Raw genomic sequence first — 17500 nt, forward strand, 5'->3', positions numbered from 1 at the left:
GGACCAATACATGTGAATGAGTGAGCCAGGAGCACCTTTACATTCATCACAAGTAGGGTCCACATCCGGATACATGCCAGCCAATTTTGTTTTAGATATATGAATGCTATGAACTACTTTGAAGTGCAAAAGAGCATGTCGGGCACATAAGGAGGAAGAGTTCACATGTCTAAGGGTTAAATCCCAGGTTGTCTGCTAAAGTGAAGCCTGGGTCCTGTTCCCAAGCTGTTCTAATAGCAGCCAGAGGGAAAGTGCAATTTAGAAATAAGATTGTATAGGTGAGCAATGATTCCTTTTGACAGACTTCTGGTGTCTTGTTATTGAGCAACTGTACCTCAACCAATGAGAGAAGCAGGATTCTGTATTGTCCTACTGGTGTGTGAGTACGCTGTCAGCTCATTGGTCACAGAGCAGGAGAGGCGGTGGAATAAGTTTACCTTAAGTTTTGATAGAAAGCGCCCGGCTGCTCATAAATTCCTTTGACATTTACAAGACTATTTTTGATTCTCAAACTAAACTTTCAGCCATGGCGGCCACTGCAGCTCCTGCTAACGTGAGTAGCGATGCTGCTAATGTTAGCTCACCTGTCCGGGGAAATGCTACTGACACCATCTCCATGTCGCATCTCCAGCTTCTTGCATTGCTGTATTTTGTTCCTATAAGTACAAGAGTTAAATCAGTGTGTGACAAGTAAATATTCTTGCATTATATTAAGCCTTCATCGTCATAAGTAAACAATTTAATATCTGATACAGGTCAGAGTCGATCTACATTTCTTTCTGTTGTAATACCAATTATGTCTAATTTTATTTGTATACTATCTTTTTTTTTCTTATATTTTGACAACCTTATTTGCAATACGTTCAAATAGTGATGTTACTGTTTTTGCACTAAATGATTGCGACTATGGAATCACAGGAGTGCCAAAATTAAAAGGAAATAAATGCGGAAATATAAAGAGAATAATATAAAAAATATACAAAGGTAATCATATTCTTTTTCTATCTTGTCTTTGCTTATTCCAGTTCGTCAATGCTTCTCCTGTTTTGTCTTTGTCTTTTCCATTTGCTTTTTGTCATTGCATTTACTGGACGAGTCCAGCGTCTGGAAAAGACAAAAGCAATACAAAGCAAATCAGCAGGACTGTGGGGGGTCTTTCTGTTCAGGGGGACTAATCCCTACCTGATCACACCATTCCTGCTTGGAGTGGCTCTGTAGTAGCAGGAAGTAGACGCATATGCAGGTTTATTTGAAGTAAAAGAGGGAAAGTTAACTATGACGGACGGGACGAATTGAGAAGAGGCTACTACATAGGCACTGTATGCCGGCCTTAGTCACATAGTGAATAGATGTTTCCTCTCAAGTCCCAAATGTTGTCTCTCGTTCATCAGTTAACCCGGAAATATTAATGCGAGGACGAGTGGACACGCCCACATCACACCAAAAACCAACATAACCAGAGGATTCTGAATCAAAGAAAACACTTTTGTTTCCAAAACAAAGAAATGACATTTACAATATTGTACAAGAAATAAGAAATGTGTAAAAGGAAAAATAAATGAAATACATCAAACTTATTCCTAATGCAATAGTGCCATCTACTGGCATGAACACAAATTGCTCCACATGACGTCATTCAAGCAGGACTGGTGTGATCAGGTATGGACTAGTCCCCCTGAACAGAAAGACCCCCCACAGTCCTGCTGATTTGCTTTGATTTGCTTTATGAGTTTTGGTTTGCTCTCCCTACGACATTCCTACGGGCCGTGGTGGCCATTTTAGTGTTTGTAGGTGGTGCTAGAAAGCACATTTTGGCACTCTGGGGGTTAATTTGTACATTTTCTTATATTTTTCGCCAGTCTTGATGAGCATGTTTAGGGGGTCAAATTTATTCTCCCTCTGAGGTAATAGAGTTTGCATGAGGGCCTTTTTTGGATGAAAATCTTACACTGAAAGGCAAATTTCAGACTTCCCCTTGAATTTAGATCAGGGGTTTCTGTGCGTGATTTTTAGGTCTTGATGAGACGAACAATTGAGTTTTGGTTTGCTCTCCCTACAACATTCCTATGGGCCGTGGTGGCCATTTTAGTGTTTCTAGGTGGAGCTCGAGAGCACATTTTGGAACTCTGGGCTTTCATTTGTACATTTCCTTAGATTTTTCCCCAGTCTTGATGAGTGAGCCAAATTTGGTCAACATTTGAGCGTGTTTAGTGGGTCAAATATGGGCTCAATGAGGCGTCAGGAGTCAAAAAACTAAAAAACCCATTAAAAATACAATAGGGTCCTGGCCTTTTGTGCTCGGTCCCTAAAAAAATACCACAAACATTATATTTGACCCACAAGGCCATTTTACTATTGTATCTTGGTCTCTCTACCACAAACCTTTACTGTTGGTTAACTGATTTCAAATGATTTCAACAGCCATTGATAATTTCCTAGAACCTTAAAAGAAGAAGGATTTCTTTCCCTCTTTGCTCTGGCAGACTCTTAAAGCAGTAATAAGGGGGGATATTATATCTTACACATCTCGGGTAAATAAAGCTAAGAGGCAAGAACAGGAACAATTCCTCATTCAATATTTGACATAGACCGTCAATACTCTCCCTCTCCCACTCTGGAACTTTATAAAAAAAAACAACCTGTAACTTCAAACCAAATATGAAAAAACAGAATGTATATTACTTAAATCAAGAGGCTTTGTCTATGAACATGATGAAAAGGCTGGTAGAATGCTGGCGCATCAAATAAAATGTAAGTTGTCTGAGCCACAAATGACACAAATAAGAAAAGAAAATGGGGATCCCCCCCGAAATTAACATTACTTTCAAGGCACCGATATACAAAACGTTTTCAAGGATTTAATTGCCCTTTTTATCAATCTCACCCATAAAACAGAACTAGAACTTCCCTTTTTATTAACAGAAATCCCAAATGCGATCTCGGCGATGTAGAGCGGCAAGGCCCTCATGGATATCCAATTGAGTTCTACAAAACATTTTCTACCAAATTAACACCATTTACTGTAGAATGATTCGCTGGGTACTAAGGCCTTGCCACAGATGGTAACTGAGGCATTCAAAACACTTATACCAAAACAAGAGAAGGACAGAACACAGTGTAGATCATATCGGCCCATCTCGTTAAATACTGTACTTTCATTAAAGTTGCAGCTAAGGCACCAGAATCTGTTCCAGACAAGGTAATCTGAGCAAACAGGCTTCATGAGTGGTCATCACTCCTTTTCCAACCCTTCTTAATGTCATAGGCTGTCATGCACCCGAGGAGGTACCACACGTGTTTATCTCCCTTGATGCAGAGAAAGCTTTGACAGAGTGAAGTGGACCTATTTATTTCAATGTCTGCAGACCTTTGGTTTCAAACCCATTTTTAATGCCCGGATCAAACGCCTTCACCTGCGCTATCAGTGGTCATGAATGGTAAGCAATCTGGATTTTTTTCATTATCAAGAGGGACACGTCAGGGTTGCTTACTAAGTCCACTCATGTTTGAATTCGCCATTGAGCCTCTGTCCATCATGTTAAAATCAACCTCAGCAATAAATGGAATTTCTAGATGGCGGAGGGAACACAAGGTGGCTCTTTATGCTGACGACCTGTTGTTATGTGTCGGACCCGGTGCAGTTTTCTTCCTTCATACATTGAACAAAAATAGAAACGCAACACTTTTGTTTTTGCTCCCATTTTTCATGAGCTGAACTCAAAGAGGTAAAACATTTTCTATATACACAAATTACCTACACTCACCGGCCACTTTATTAGGTACCCCATGCTAGTACCGGGTTGGACCCCTTTTGCCTTCAGAACTGCCTTAATCCTTGGTGGAATAGATTCAACAAGGTGCTGGAGACATTCTTCAGAGACTTTGGTCCATATTGACATGATAGCGTCACGCAGTTGCTGCAGATTTGTCACTTCTCCTTTGCCAAGATTATCCATCCCACCTCACAGGTGTGGTATATCAAGATACTGATTAGACAGCATGAATATTGCACAGGTGTGTCTGAGGGTGGCCACAATAAAAGACCACTCTGAAATGTGCATTTTGTGGCGGGGTCAAAAAACCAGTCAGTATCTGGTTTGACCACCATTTGCCTCACACAGTCTAACACATCTCCTTCACATCGAGATGATCAGGTTGTTGATTGTGGCCTGTGAGTGTTCTTCAATGGCTGTTCCAAGTTTCTGGGTATTGGCAGGAACTGGAACACACTGTCCTATACGCCGATCCAGAGCGTCCAGACATGCTCAATGGGTGACATGTCCGGTGAGGATGCTGGCCATGCAAGAACTGGGATGTTTTCAGCTTCCAGGAATTGTGTTCTGATCCTTCAACATTGGGCTGTGCATTATCATGCTGCAACATGAAGTGATGGTCGTGGATGAACGGCACATCAACGGGCCTCAGGATCTCGTCATGGTATCTCTGTGTAATATAAGGGCCATCAATACATTCAGCTGTGTTCGTTGTCCATAACATACGCCTCCCCATACCATAACCCCACCGCCACCATGACATCAGCAAACCGCTCACCGACACGACGCCACACACTGTCTGCCATCTGCCCTGAACAGTGAAAACCAGGATGCATCCGTGAAGAGAACACCTCTCCAACGTGCAGGACGCCATCGAATGTGAGCATTTGCTCACTCAAGTTGGTCACGACGACGAACTGCAGTCAGGTCAAGACCCCAATGAGGACGACAAGCATGCAGATGACCTTCCCTGAGACCGTTTCTGGCAGTTTGTGCAGACATTCTTTGGTTATGCAAACCGATTGTTGCAGCAGCTGTCCATGTGGCTGGTCTCAGACCATCATGGAGGTGAACATGCTGGATGTGGAGGTCTTAGGCTGGTGTGGTTACACCTGGTCTGCGGTTATGAAGCCGGCTGGATGTACTGCCAAATTCTCTGAAGCGCCTTTGGAGACGCTTATAGTAGAGCAATGAACATTCAATTCATGGGCAACAGATCTGGTGGACATTCCTGCAGTCAGCATGCCAACTGCACACTCCTTCAAAACTTGTGACATCTGTGGCATTGTGCTGTGAGATCAAAATGCACATTTCAGATTGGCTTTTTTTTGTGGCCAGCAGAAGACACACCTGTGCAATATTCATGCTGTCTCATCAGCATCTTGATATGCCAGTGAGGTGGGATGGATTATCTCAGCAAAGGAGAAGTGCTCATTAACAGATAGAGACATATTTCTGAACAATGTTTGAGAGAAATAGGTCTTTTGTGTACAGTAAAACTTCTAATGTAGAGACGCCCTAAAATCAAAGGGCATTTGTCCCCTGAAGACAGGTATCAACTCTTCGGAGGGACTGGTCACAAGGACAAATTGTAGGACCAGATGATATTGAACGAACCCAACGTCAAGTATGTTATGATTATTTAAAAGCAAATAACTGAACTATCACAAAGATGTATACAATATAAATACATATATTATAAGGGTGGGGAAAAGAAAAATCGATTTTATGATATATCGCAATTTTTATTCTTTTCTTTCAATATTTTATTTTCATTTAACTTTTTTTTTTTTCAAGACAATACAGTACAAAACAACATGGCTCAGATGCATAAATTGTTACCAAATGAGTATACACATGAATATAACAGAAGGGATGCAGAGAAAAAGAAAAGGAGTCCAGTCAGCAGCTACTGTATCTTGATCTTTTCAAAATGAGAAAGAAATGGATTCCAAAAGTGGGCAAAAGTGTCCATGGAGCCATGACGAAGTCTTTCCATTTGTATTAGATACAACATGTCAGTGACCCACAGCTGGAACGAAGGAGCAATGGGGGACTTCCATTCTTTCAGTATTATTTTTTTTGCAACAATTAGACCCAGTTCCAGTGGTTGTTGCATTACAGCAGGGATAGTCCGAATAGTTTGAGTGCAGCCAAAGAGAACAAGTCCAGCTTCAGGTTGAATGGGCGTCTTATATGCTTTGGAATAGAAGTCAAATCTTTTTGACCAGAAGCCTGTCAGTGAAGGGCAGGACCAAAAAGCGTGAGACAAAGTACTTTCTGACACGTTGCACCTGTCACACATTGGGGAAACCGAGGGATAGATTTAGTGTAATCTGGCTTTAGAATAATGCAAGCGGTGGACAATTTTAAATTGGATCAATTGATGTCTGCTGTTCACAGAACAAGAATGAATTTTAGAGAAGCATTTGGTCCACATGGATTCAGATAATTCAATACCCAATTCTTCTCTCCAAGTATCCCTCGCTTTCACAGTACTAGCAGTAATACAATCATTCAATAGGCATACCACTTTTGAAACAAGATGCTTGGAATCGGGAGGGCTTTTGAGAATTTGATTAATTTCATGTTCAACTGGAAGATTTAGAAAATGTCCAATTTTCGATTGAATATAATGCCTGACCTGTAAATATCGAAAGAAGTGTGACTGGGGCAAATTGTATTTTTCCCTTAATTGATTGAATGATGCAAATTTACCATCAACATATAAGTCATTGATTGACATCAAGCCCTTCCTTCTCCAGTCATTGTAAGACTTGTCATGCCAGGGAGGTACAAAACAATGATTGAGGCATAAAGGTGTTTGTACTGATGTGTTTGGTAAAGACAAAAAGTTTCTTATTTGGTTTAAAATCCTAACAGACAGCTTTAACGTATAGCACAGGTTCTTAAAGGACTCTGGTTTCTCAAATTTGGAAAATAGCATTGCTGGTAAAGAGGAGTTGTTGGTAGAGTTGGCCTCCATTTTAAGCCACAGTGGGGTAGAGGGTGTCTGATTGTCCAGAGTACCTTGTTGCCAAAACACTAACGCCCTAACATTGGCAGCCCAATAAAAATGTTTAAAAACTGGCAGGCCCAATCCTCCCTCCGTTTTAGACTTCTGTAAGTGTATCTTTGAGATTCTGGCATGCTTGCCATTCCAAATATAGGAAAGGATAATGGAGTCCAAGTCTTTAAAAAAAGCGGCTGTAAGATAAATTGGGAGATTTTGACATAAACACAGAAATCTAGGGAGACAAACCATTTTAATCGAGTTTATGCGTCCAATCATTGATAGAGGCAAAAGCTTCCAACCTTCAATATTCTGCTTTAATCCTGATATAAATCCTGCAAAATTCAATTTGAAAATACATTTTGGATCTTTGGGTATAGTCAAACCAAGATAAGTGAAATGGTCATTAACCACCCTAAATGGAACTCTTTCCAAAAAGCCTGGTGAGTAAATTTTGGTGAGAGGCATAAACTCACTCTTTGACCAGTTTATGGTGTATCCTGACATTTTTCCAAACGATGTAATCAGGCTGAGGAGATGAGGAACCGACTCCTCAGCATCCTGCAGATACAATATTACATCGTCAGCATATAAACTGATGGTCGTCTCCACACCACCAACCTGAAGCCCATGTAAGTGTGGATGCGCTCTAATTGCTGCAGCAAGAGGCTCCAGTACTAGAGCAAAAAGTGCCGGTGATCAGGGACAACCCTGCTGAACTGAGCGTTGCAGGAGAAATGAAGTTGACCGATCGCCATTTGTCAAAACAGAACACAGCCGACTTGCGTATATTAATTTCACCCAAGATATAAAATCTTCACCAAATCCAAACCTACGCAATGACTCGAACATGTAAGGCCACTCAACCTGATCGAAAGCTTTATGTGCATCAAGAGACAAAATAGAAGCTGCTTTGGTGTGACTAGAATCAGTGTAGATAGTATTGAGCAGTCGTCTAACATTGGAAAAAGACAGTCGGCCAGGGATGAATCCCGTCTGGTCAGGGTGAATAATAGATGTTAGATGCTTATTCAATCTTGTAGCCAGGATTTTAGTTATTATCTTCCGATCAACATTTTGAAGTGCGATTGGCCTAAAACTAGCGGGATCTGTTTCCTCTTGGCCCTTTTTTAAAATAAGAGAAATGTTGGCTTCATAGAGAGTTTTTGGTAACTTCTCACCACCTTTGGAGTCACGAATCATTCTGAGTAAAAGGGGCGCAAGGATATCACAGAACTTCTTGTAAAATTCTGAGCTAAAGCCATCAGGCCCGGCTGCCTTATTCGGTGAAAATGACTTTATAGCAGTGATGATTTCCTGTCGGGTGATGTCGGAGTCAAGGTGTTTCCTGGCAGTATCACTCAATTTGGGTAATAAAAGAGTATCGAAGAAGTTATTAAAATCGGACTGTGAAGCTGTGTGTTTAGACGAGTAAAGTTCACGGTAGAACTCACAGAACCGATTGTTTATATCAGCAGGATTGGTTATGAGCGCACCAGTCTTAGATTTAGTACTATAAATTGCTCTCGAACTCTGGGCACCCTTAAGCTGTCGTGCTAAGTTTGCCTGGTTTATCCCCAAGTTCAAAGTTTTTTTGCCTTAATTTCAAAAGTAAGTTATTAATTTGATCACTCATGATACCGTTCTATTCATATTTAAGCTTCATTATCTCTTTATATTGATCAGGTGATTTTGAAATTTGATATGTTCTTTCTAACGTAGGAAGTAAGTGGTTAATTTCAAGCAGTCGCTTTTCTCTTTTTCTCTTAAGGGCTGATGTATAAGAGATTATGTTACCTCGCAAAACTACTTTTAATGCTTCCCATAAGGTGGAATCAGACACTTCACCGCTGTCATTTAAGTCTATGAAGTCTTTCAGTTTAGAGGAAATGTTATTAATAAAATTGTCATCGCCAAGAAGATTTGGATTAAAACGCCAAGAATAGGCCTGTTTTGCAAGAGAAATATTTACTGATATTGTTAAGGGGCTATGATCTGAAATCAGTATATTATGATATTTGGAATTAGTGATCCGTGAAATTAGGTTTGAGCTGACCAAGAAATAATCAATCCTACTGTAAGACTTGTGCAGGTGAGAATAAAAGGAGTAGTCTCTGCTTGTCGGGTGCTGGATCCTCCAAATATCAACCAGGCCTCTAGTTTTTAGAAGATTGTTTAGAAGCCGTACGGATGCAATATCTGGTGGTGGCCGTGTAGATAATCTATCGAGGAAAGGATCTAGGTAACAGCTGAAATCCCCAGCAATCACTATATTTGAGTTATTGTCATCTGGAAGCAAGTCAAATACTTTAGAAAACAAATTAGGCTCATCCGTATTCTGGCCATATACGTTAAGAAAGGTTAACGGGAATGAGTTTATGCTACCAGAGACCATAACAAATCTCCCAAGAGGCTCATTGAGTACAGAGGATATCTGAAATGGGACAGTCTTTCTGAGTAGTATTGCTGCACCACGGGCGTGGGAGGTGAATGGCGATTGATAAATTTGAGATATCCAATCACACTTTAATCTGTGATGCATTGTAGCTTTAATGTGGGTCTCTTGCAGGAAAATGATATCTGCAGATCAGGATTTGAGATGTTTAAAGACTTTCCCTCTTTTGACTGCACCACCGAGCCCTTTCACACTCCATGAAACTAACGGTAGATCTCTGCCTCCGACTTGGAAACTCCCCTGTGTGTCAATCATTCAAGAACAAAAACAAAAAAGGGGAGAGAAATACAACAGTGTACATATACACACTCCATCTGGTTTGCAAACATTTTTAAAATACAATGAAATAGAACCTTGCATCTGAGCCAAAGAACAAGAACAAATACAAACATCACAACCCCAACAGTCCAAATTGTGGTGCATTTGGCTTAAGTAGATGAAAAAATTAAATAAATAAAATAAAAATACAAAAAATAAAAATAAAAAATAATAATAAAAATAAAAAATTTAAATAAATAAAGATAAAATTAAATAAAATTAAAAATAATCACTCTCACCTCGAATGTGCGATAGGAGTTATTGTATTGCTCCACTTTAGACCGTCCTACTCATTCACCAGAGCGTCACGTTCCCTCTGCAACAGAGCAGCCTTTGCTGCCGCTGGATCTCTGAATGTCTCCGGTGCTTCTTCGTCACGCCAGTGACACACAGTCGGGCCGGGTAGCGCAGAGCGTGCTTGATTCCTTCATCTCTCAGGGTTTGCATCAGGTCACGGAAGGCACGGCGCTCAGTCATCACTTCGTTGGTGTAATCCGGGAAAATCAGGACCTTGTTTCCTTTGTCCTCCATTGGTTGTGACCGGCTGAGGCGTATCATCAGCTCCCTCACCTGAAAATGGTGAAGCGAGCCATGATGGTGCGCGGTCTGCTTCCAGCTGCCGGCTTGGGCTGCAGAGAGCGGTGTGCTCGATCGACTTTCACTGGATTCGGAAAGGGTTGTTTGCCCAGCAGCTCTGGAATAAGTCTGGAAACAAAATCAGTAGGTCTTCCTCCCTCCGCATCCTCCTTTATACCAACAATCTTAATGTTTTGTCGGCGTGAGCGACCCTCCAAATCCAGCACTTTGTTTTGAAGCTGACTGGCGAGCTTGGATAAATCCTCGTATTTGGCTCCGAGGGCATCGATGCGCTCCTCCAGAGCGCTGATCGTTTGCTCTTGACTGACCATGCGGTTCTGTAAATCAGTTTGTACGGAGAGTTCTGACTGAAACTTAGGATCAAAAGCATCAAAACGCTCGTCAAGCTTTCCCAAAATCGACTCGGATATCTCCTTGCACATTTCCTTACATATTTCGTATGTAGTACGAAGTAAAGTTTGATGAAAATATTTGACCACTCCCCAAGTTATTGTTTATTAGAAAAACTATGAAGAATAAGACAATTCACAACAATAAACGCTAAATACTTCAGCAGTAAACAACTTATCTGACTATAATTCACAAATGACTCTGAACCGAAACACAGGAACCGGAAATCACCACCGAGTCGTGTGACGTGATGTCACCATTCAAAGCCCATCGATATGAAGGACTGGGAGGTTTTGGGCTTTTTCAGAGTGAGAAATGAAAAATTCAGACATGAGACCAGTTTTAAGAGGATATTAACCAGACCGAGGGCTTTTTTATCGGTTTTGACCGACTGTGCGATGTATTTCACAATCACTGTGTGCGTAATCAACCTTTATAAATGAGGCCCCTGAACTTTACTCCCACTTTTGTTGTCTTCCTCATATTGTTGTTTTTGTTTTGTTTTATTTACGTTCAACTACTCATACCTGTTAAAGGATATTAGTTGCTTCTCGTACCAGTATTATAACTTTCTTCTATGTATTCATTCATTCATTCATTCATTCATTTATTTATTCATTTAAATTCCATAGATTGGGATAGACTGCCTGAGTTCTTGTGTGTTTGTTTGTGTGTGGAGAGGTGTGGTGTTGGGGTATTTGTATATGTTCTGTTAAAAACAACAAAAACAAAACTTTCTAGACCTTTTCAATAAAGTAATAATAAAAAAAATGAATATTTTGATGTCTTTTTGCTTTCAGATTTTATACATCCTACTCATTTTCTTTTAGACCCAATTTGATCTTTTTTAGACCAGAAGTTTTTCTAATTCTGGTCTAAAATATCGAGGTGAGTTAGAATCTGCTCTCAACACAATCTCGACCAGACCTGGACATCATAAGGCCCTTTAGCTCTGCCTGACTGGCCCTCATGTTGTCAGTGGGTAGTTTTCAATCAAATGAAGATTATGACATAAGATGCATGCGTTATTAGTAAGCTATTATTGGATTCATTACATTTAAAATGGACACATTTTTCTTATTATTGGTCATTATTACTGTATTGGTTGTGTCTAGCAATTGTTACCTCTTAACAGTGGCGTTTCACACTGGGGGGGGAAAGAGAAGTTTTTTAATTACGTAATTACGTATGATTTAATTATCATGATTTCCAGAAAAAGATTGTGAAAGAAAAAGTGATGCAGAGCAAAAATTGAAATTGAATTGCCTGCCCCTGATTGAGACTTATCTCATTTAGATTTGCTGACATGAATGAACAGAACATGGAAACATGATCCATCATAGTTCAAGTGTTCTGTGTTCTGCATAATGTCAAAGTCAGGATCATGATGAATTTGTGATGTATGGTGTCGTGTTCCTGGAGCTGGACAGATGTGTTTGAAGTTGAGCTGTGTTTTTTCCTCACAGAGCCAAGCTGCTGGAGAGCGAGGCCGTTAATGAGAACCTGAGGAAGAACCTGTCCCGAGCCTCCAGCCGTCAGTCCTTCTATGGGGGGCCGAGCCCCTTCGCCTCCTCGCTGCTGGGCCCTGAGAAAGAGACGTCCGACATCATTGAACTTGCAAAGAAGGACCTCGAGAAGCTGAAGAAGCGCGAGAAGAAGAAGAAAAAAAGGTAATCCAGCTCCTGATGATGTACGTTTACATTTCGTCTGTTGGGATTTATGGTTGGTTATTAGCATTAAAATACTGTAAGTAGTATATTACTGAAACTAATAAATCAGTAATTTAGTAAAGTAATTTATGAAAAAATTTAATTATTAATGGAAATCAATGGTCATTTACTCATTAACAACTCCTAAAGTAATTGAGTAATTACTTAAAAATGAATAAATTATCAAAAATTATTTATTAATGAAAAATTATTAATTAGCATAAATTTGTTATTTATGTATTAATAATAAATCGGGGTACCACCAGATAAACTGGAAATAGCTAATACCAAAATATCAGTCTCATTTGTAAAAAGTTTATTTAAGTTAGTTAATATTTCTGTGTAAAATATAACAATCTTAAATAAAAGGGAAGGTGTGAGATCCGAGCGCAGACTGTTACAAACCAGTGAATTGTCAACAATAAATACACAATAATCACCAAGAAGCGTTCAGTTCAGCTAACAGGCGTTTATTAATAAAAATGTATTAATTCAATTCAATTCAATTCAATTTTATTTGTAAAGCTCTAAATCACATCAACCAACATCTCAGAACCTCTTACAATGATAGAGAACAACAGAACCCAGAAACCTTCCAGAACCTCTTACAATGATAGAGAACAACAGAACCCAACTAAACCTTCCAGAACCTCTTACAATGATAGAGAACAACAGAACCCAACTAAACCTTCCAGAGCCTCTTACAATGATAGAGAACAACAGAACCCAACTAAACCTTCCAGAACCTCTTACAATGATAGAGAACAACAGAACCCAACTAAACCTTCCAGAACCTCTTACAATGATAGAGAACAACAGAACCCAACTAAACCTTCCAGAACCTCTTACAATGATAGAGAACAACAGAACCCAACTAAACCTTCCAGAACCTCTTACAATGATAGAGAACAACAGAACCCTACTAAACCTTCCAGAACCTCTTACAATGATAGAGAACAACAGAACCCAACTAAACCTTCCAGAACCTCTTACAATGATAGAGAACAACAGAACCCAACTAAACCTTCCAGAACCTCTTACAATGATAGAGAACAACAGAACCCAACTAAACCTTCCAGAACCTCTTACAATGATAGAGAACAATAGAACCCAACTAAACCTTCCAGAACCTCTTACAATGATAGAGAACAACAGAACCCAACTAAACCTTCCAGAACCTCTTACAATGATAGAGAACAACAGAACCCAACTAAACCTTCCAGAACCTCTTACAATGATAGAGAACAACAGAACCCAACTAAACCTTCCAGAACCTCTTACAATGATAGAGAACAACAGAACCCAACTAAACCTTCCAGAACCTCTTACAATGATAGAGAACAACAGAACCCAACTAAACCTTCCAGAGCAGCAGATGGAACAAGCAACAGAGGAAACCAGGAAGAACTCCCTCTCAGGAAGAACAGTTCATAAGAAGTCCCTCTTCAGGAAGAAAGGGGGCGGAGCCTAGACTCTGGAAGGGGGGGGGGGGGGGGGGGGCATCCGCCTTGACCGGTTGGGGGGAGAAGTACATGGGATAGGACAGGGAGAGAGGGGAATAGAAGAGGGAGAGAGAGGAATAGAAGAGAGAGAGAGAGAGAGGAATAGAAGAGAGAGAGAGAGAGGAATAGAAGAGGGAGAGAGAGAGAGGAATAGAAGAGAGAGAGAGAGAGAGGAATAGAAGAGAGAGAGAGAGAGGAATAGAAGAGAGAGAGAGAGAGAGGAATAGAAGAGGGAGAGAGAGAGGAATAGAAGAGGGAGAGAGAGAGGAATAGAAGAGAGAGAGAGAGAGAGGAATAGAAGAGGGAGAGAGAGAGGAATATAAGAGGGAGGGAGAGAGAGAGGAATAGAAGAGAGAGAGAGAGAGGAATAGAAGAGAGAGAGAGAGAGAGGAATAGAAGAGAGAGAGAGAGAGGAATAGAAGAGAGAGAGAGAGAGAGGAATAGAAGAGGGAGAGAGAGAGGAATAGAAGAGGGAGAGAGAGAGGAATAGAAGAGAGAGAGAGAGAGAGGAATAGAAGAGGGAGAGAGAGAGGAATATAAGAGGGAGGGAGAGAGAGAGGAATAGAAGAGGGAGAGAGAGAGGAATATAAGAGGGAGGGAGAGAGAGAGGAATAGAAGAGAGAGAGAGAGAGGAATAGAAGAGGGAGAGAGAGAGGAATAGAAGAGGGAGAGAGAGGAATATAAGAGGGAGAGAGAGAGGAATAGAAGAGGGAGAGAGAGGAATAGAAGAGAGAGAGAGAGAGGAATAGAAGAGAGAGAGAGAGAGGAATAGAAGAGAGAGGGAGAGAGAGAGGAATAGAAGAGAGAGAGAGAGAGAGAGAGAGGCAGACAGGCCAGAGAAGTACAAATACTAAGAAAAGTCTATGATGAGCGTTGGTCTGATGATGAACTAATCTCAGTCTGGAGTTTAAGGGCCGTGCCGTTGTGGGGGGGTCCCGGTGCTGTGGGGGGGTCCCGGTTCTGTGGGGGGGTCCTGGTGCTGTGGTGGGGTCCCGGTGCTGTGGGGGGGTCACGGTGCTGTGGGGGGGTCCCGGTGCTGTGGTGGGGTCCCGGTGCTGTGGGGGGGTCCCGGTGCTGTGGGGGGGTCCTGGTGCTGTGGGGGGGTCCCGGTGCTGTGGGGGGGTCCTGGTGCTGTGGGGGGGGTCCCGGTACTGTGGGGGGGTCCCGGTGCTGTGGGGGGGTCCCGGTACTGTGGGGGGGTGGGGTAGTAGGACCGTGGTAACTCCACTCTGGGAGTCTTGGGTCTGATCCCCTGGATCCTGCTCCCCTCCTGTCAGTATCTGGTGGCTCCAGTAATGTTGTTACACAGAGAGAAAGAAAGAAAGACAAGAAACAGAAGCTCCAAATGTAGAGTTCCTCCCTTTAACGGGAGAGAGGAAATCCCCTCAGCAGTCTAGGCCTAGAGCAGCTCAACTTAGTGCTCCTATTCTATTCCTAATGAGAAGCTCTATCAAAGAGGAAGCTTTTTAGTCTCCTCTTAAATAAACTAATGGTGTGGGCCCTTCGGACCGAGGCTGCTAGTTGATTCCAGAGTAAAGGAGCCATATGGCTGAAACTCCTGCCTCCTCTTTTACTTTGAAGGACTTTAGGGATTACCAACAGTCCTGCATCCTCAGAGCCAAGGGCTCGTGGAGGGTGAGACCCTTCTAGAAGTTTCTCCATATAGGACGGAGCCTGGTGATGAAGAGTTTTAGATGTGATCAGAAGGATGTTGAATTCTATTCTAGATTTGATGTGAAGCCAGTGTAAGGATGCTAAGACTAATTCATAAATCATCTCATAAATCAACACATTCAAATCGCAAACAACATCTAACATGGAGATCTAATCTATTAAACAGCAACACTATGTACAAAGAGAGTGTGTGTGTGTGTGTGTGTGTGTGTGTGTGTGTGTGTGTGTGTGTGTGTGTGTGTGTGTGTGTGTGTGTGTGTGTGTGTGTGTGTGTGTGTGTGTGTGGGTGTGTGGGTGTGTGTCTGTGTGTCTGTGTGTCTGTGGTCTGGAGTGATGAGGGTGATGGGTGTGATGACCTGTAATGTCCACCAGGTGGTGGATGAGTTGGGATCCTCATCCAAGATGGCGGCTCTGATGCGGTTTCAAAGAGGCAAGATGGTGGCACGGTTGCGCTCCGCGGAGCAGCTGTCAGTCCGGTTCTGAGCCGGAGTTCTAACTGGATGTCGGAGCATGCAGTCAGAACTCTGGTGATCTGTCGTTAGCGGTTTGGATGCTAATGTGGCTATGTGTGTTGAGCTTATCTGGAGCAGATAAGACGAGCGGCAGCGGCAGCGCGGGGCACGCGCCAACAGGGTTAATGACAGAGAGAGAACGAGAAGGAGAGAAGAGTTCTGGCGCGGTTCTGCTAACACCAGAATCCAGCAGTTATCAACAGGAGCCGGGTCAGCTGTTCAGACCGTCTCAGCTTCTGTTAGCTGCGGGATAGCTCCTGGATGCTCGTGCACGTACGGTGGTTTGCGTAGATAGCTATCTACGCACGGGCACAAACTGCTTGGAAACGGAGGAGGAGGTCAGCATCCCAGAGTTTCACAAGCACCAAATAAAACACAGAGCGATCTCAACAGAACCTCATTCTACCTCTTCTGCCCAGACACCGCCTCTTACTGCTCAGAAGGTGGGGGGATGGAGAAAATCCTTTGATTTGCGGCTGCGGGCAGGTCTTTAGTGTCCCGGGGACAGGAAGACCTGAGTTGCGTTTTGCGGCATGGAACACGGGGGGGGGGGGGGGTCTGCAAACGCGCTGTCAGTAACCTAGCACTTCTTGCGTTGATGCAGAAGCGAGCTTCAGGTTAGCAGGCACAGGGAGCTGGAGGGGAGCGAAGTTGGCTTGCAGCTGTGTGGGTCCCGTTGAAGAAAAAGAAAAGACGGACAAAAAGTACGTTCCCACGGCTTCTCCAGATCGTCCTGCGAGTTGGAAGTGTTCCGGCCCAGTCCGTGTGAGTCAACACGGGGCCCTTTGTGTCCCCATACAAAGTTCTGCATCTGGATCAACGCGATTCCGTCTTGGAGACGGTTGAATTTTCGCGTGTTGGACTTTTATAGTTGTGCGCCATGGTCCGACCCCTGGTGTGGTCAGGCTGCGTCTCAGCCAATCTCCTTGGGCTGGTCTCAGGGTTCCAGACCATGGGTGTGGCGGAGTTGGTGGATCCCCCTGGTGGTGAGCTGCAGGGATGCAGCTCACGAGGTGGGGGCCCCCTGGTGGGGGTCTTTGTTCTCAAAGAAATGTGGCCAACCCCCCCCCCCCCCCCCCTCCTTTGACCAGAGTGGGGGTGAGCATGGTGGTCAAGGCCCAACACGTCTCTCCATTCTCAATATTACTTCTACTTAAACCATGTTTAAGTTTTGAAGGTTTGAATTAGTGACATAGTTCCCACTTTGTGACTGCTGGATTCTGCCTGTTAGAGTGTTTACACTGGTGATTTTAGTCAAAACACACACACACACACACACACACACACACACACACACACACACACACACACACACACACACACACACACACACACACAGACACACACACAGACACACACAAACACACACACACACACAGACACACACACAAACACACAAACACACACACACACACACACACACACACACAGACACACACACAAACACACAAACACACACACACACACACACACAAACACACACACACACACACACACACACACACACAGACACACACACACACAGACACACAGAAACACACACACACACACACACAC

General features: G+C 42.6%; 1 protein-coding gene across 1 annotated transcript in view; it reads left to right on the forward strand.

Moving 5' to 3' along the window:
- kif21a (kinesin family member 21A) overlaps nt 1-17500 on the forward strand; it is a 144480-nt gene that overhangs the window by 54962 nt on the left and 72018 nt on the right. Inside the window, exon 11 of the mRNA XM_080475707.1 lies at nt 12013-12216. Coding sequence (XP_080331833.1) covers nt 12013-12216 — 204 coding nt within the window. The remainder of the gene's footprint in view (nt 1-12012; nt 12217-17500) is intronic.

The sequence above is a fragment of the Lipophrys pholis genome (genome assembly GCF_963383615.2).
Source record: "Lipophrys pholis genome assembly, chromosome: 11".
Lineage (NCBI taxonomy): Eukaryota > Metazoa > Chordata > Actinopteri > Blenniiformes > Blenniidae > Lipophrys > Lipophrys pholis.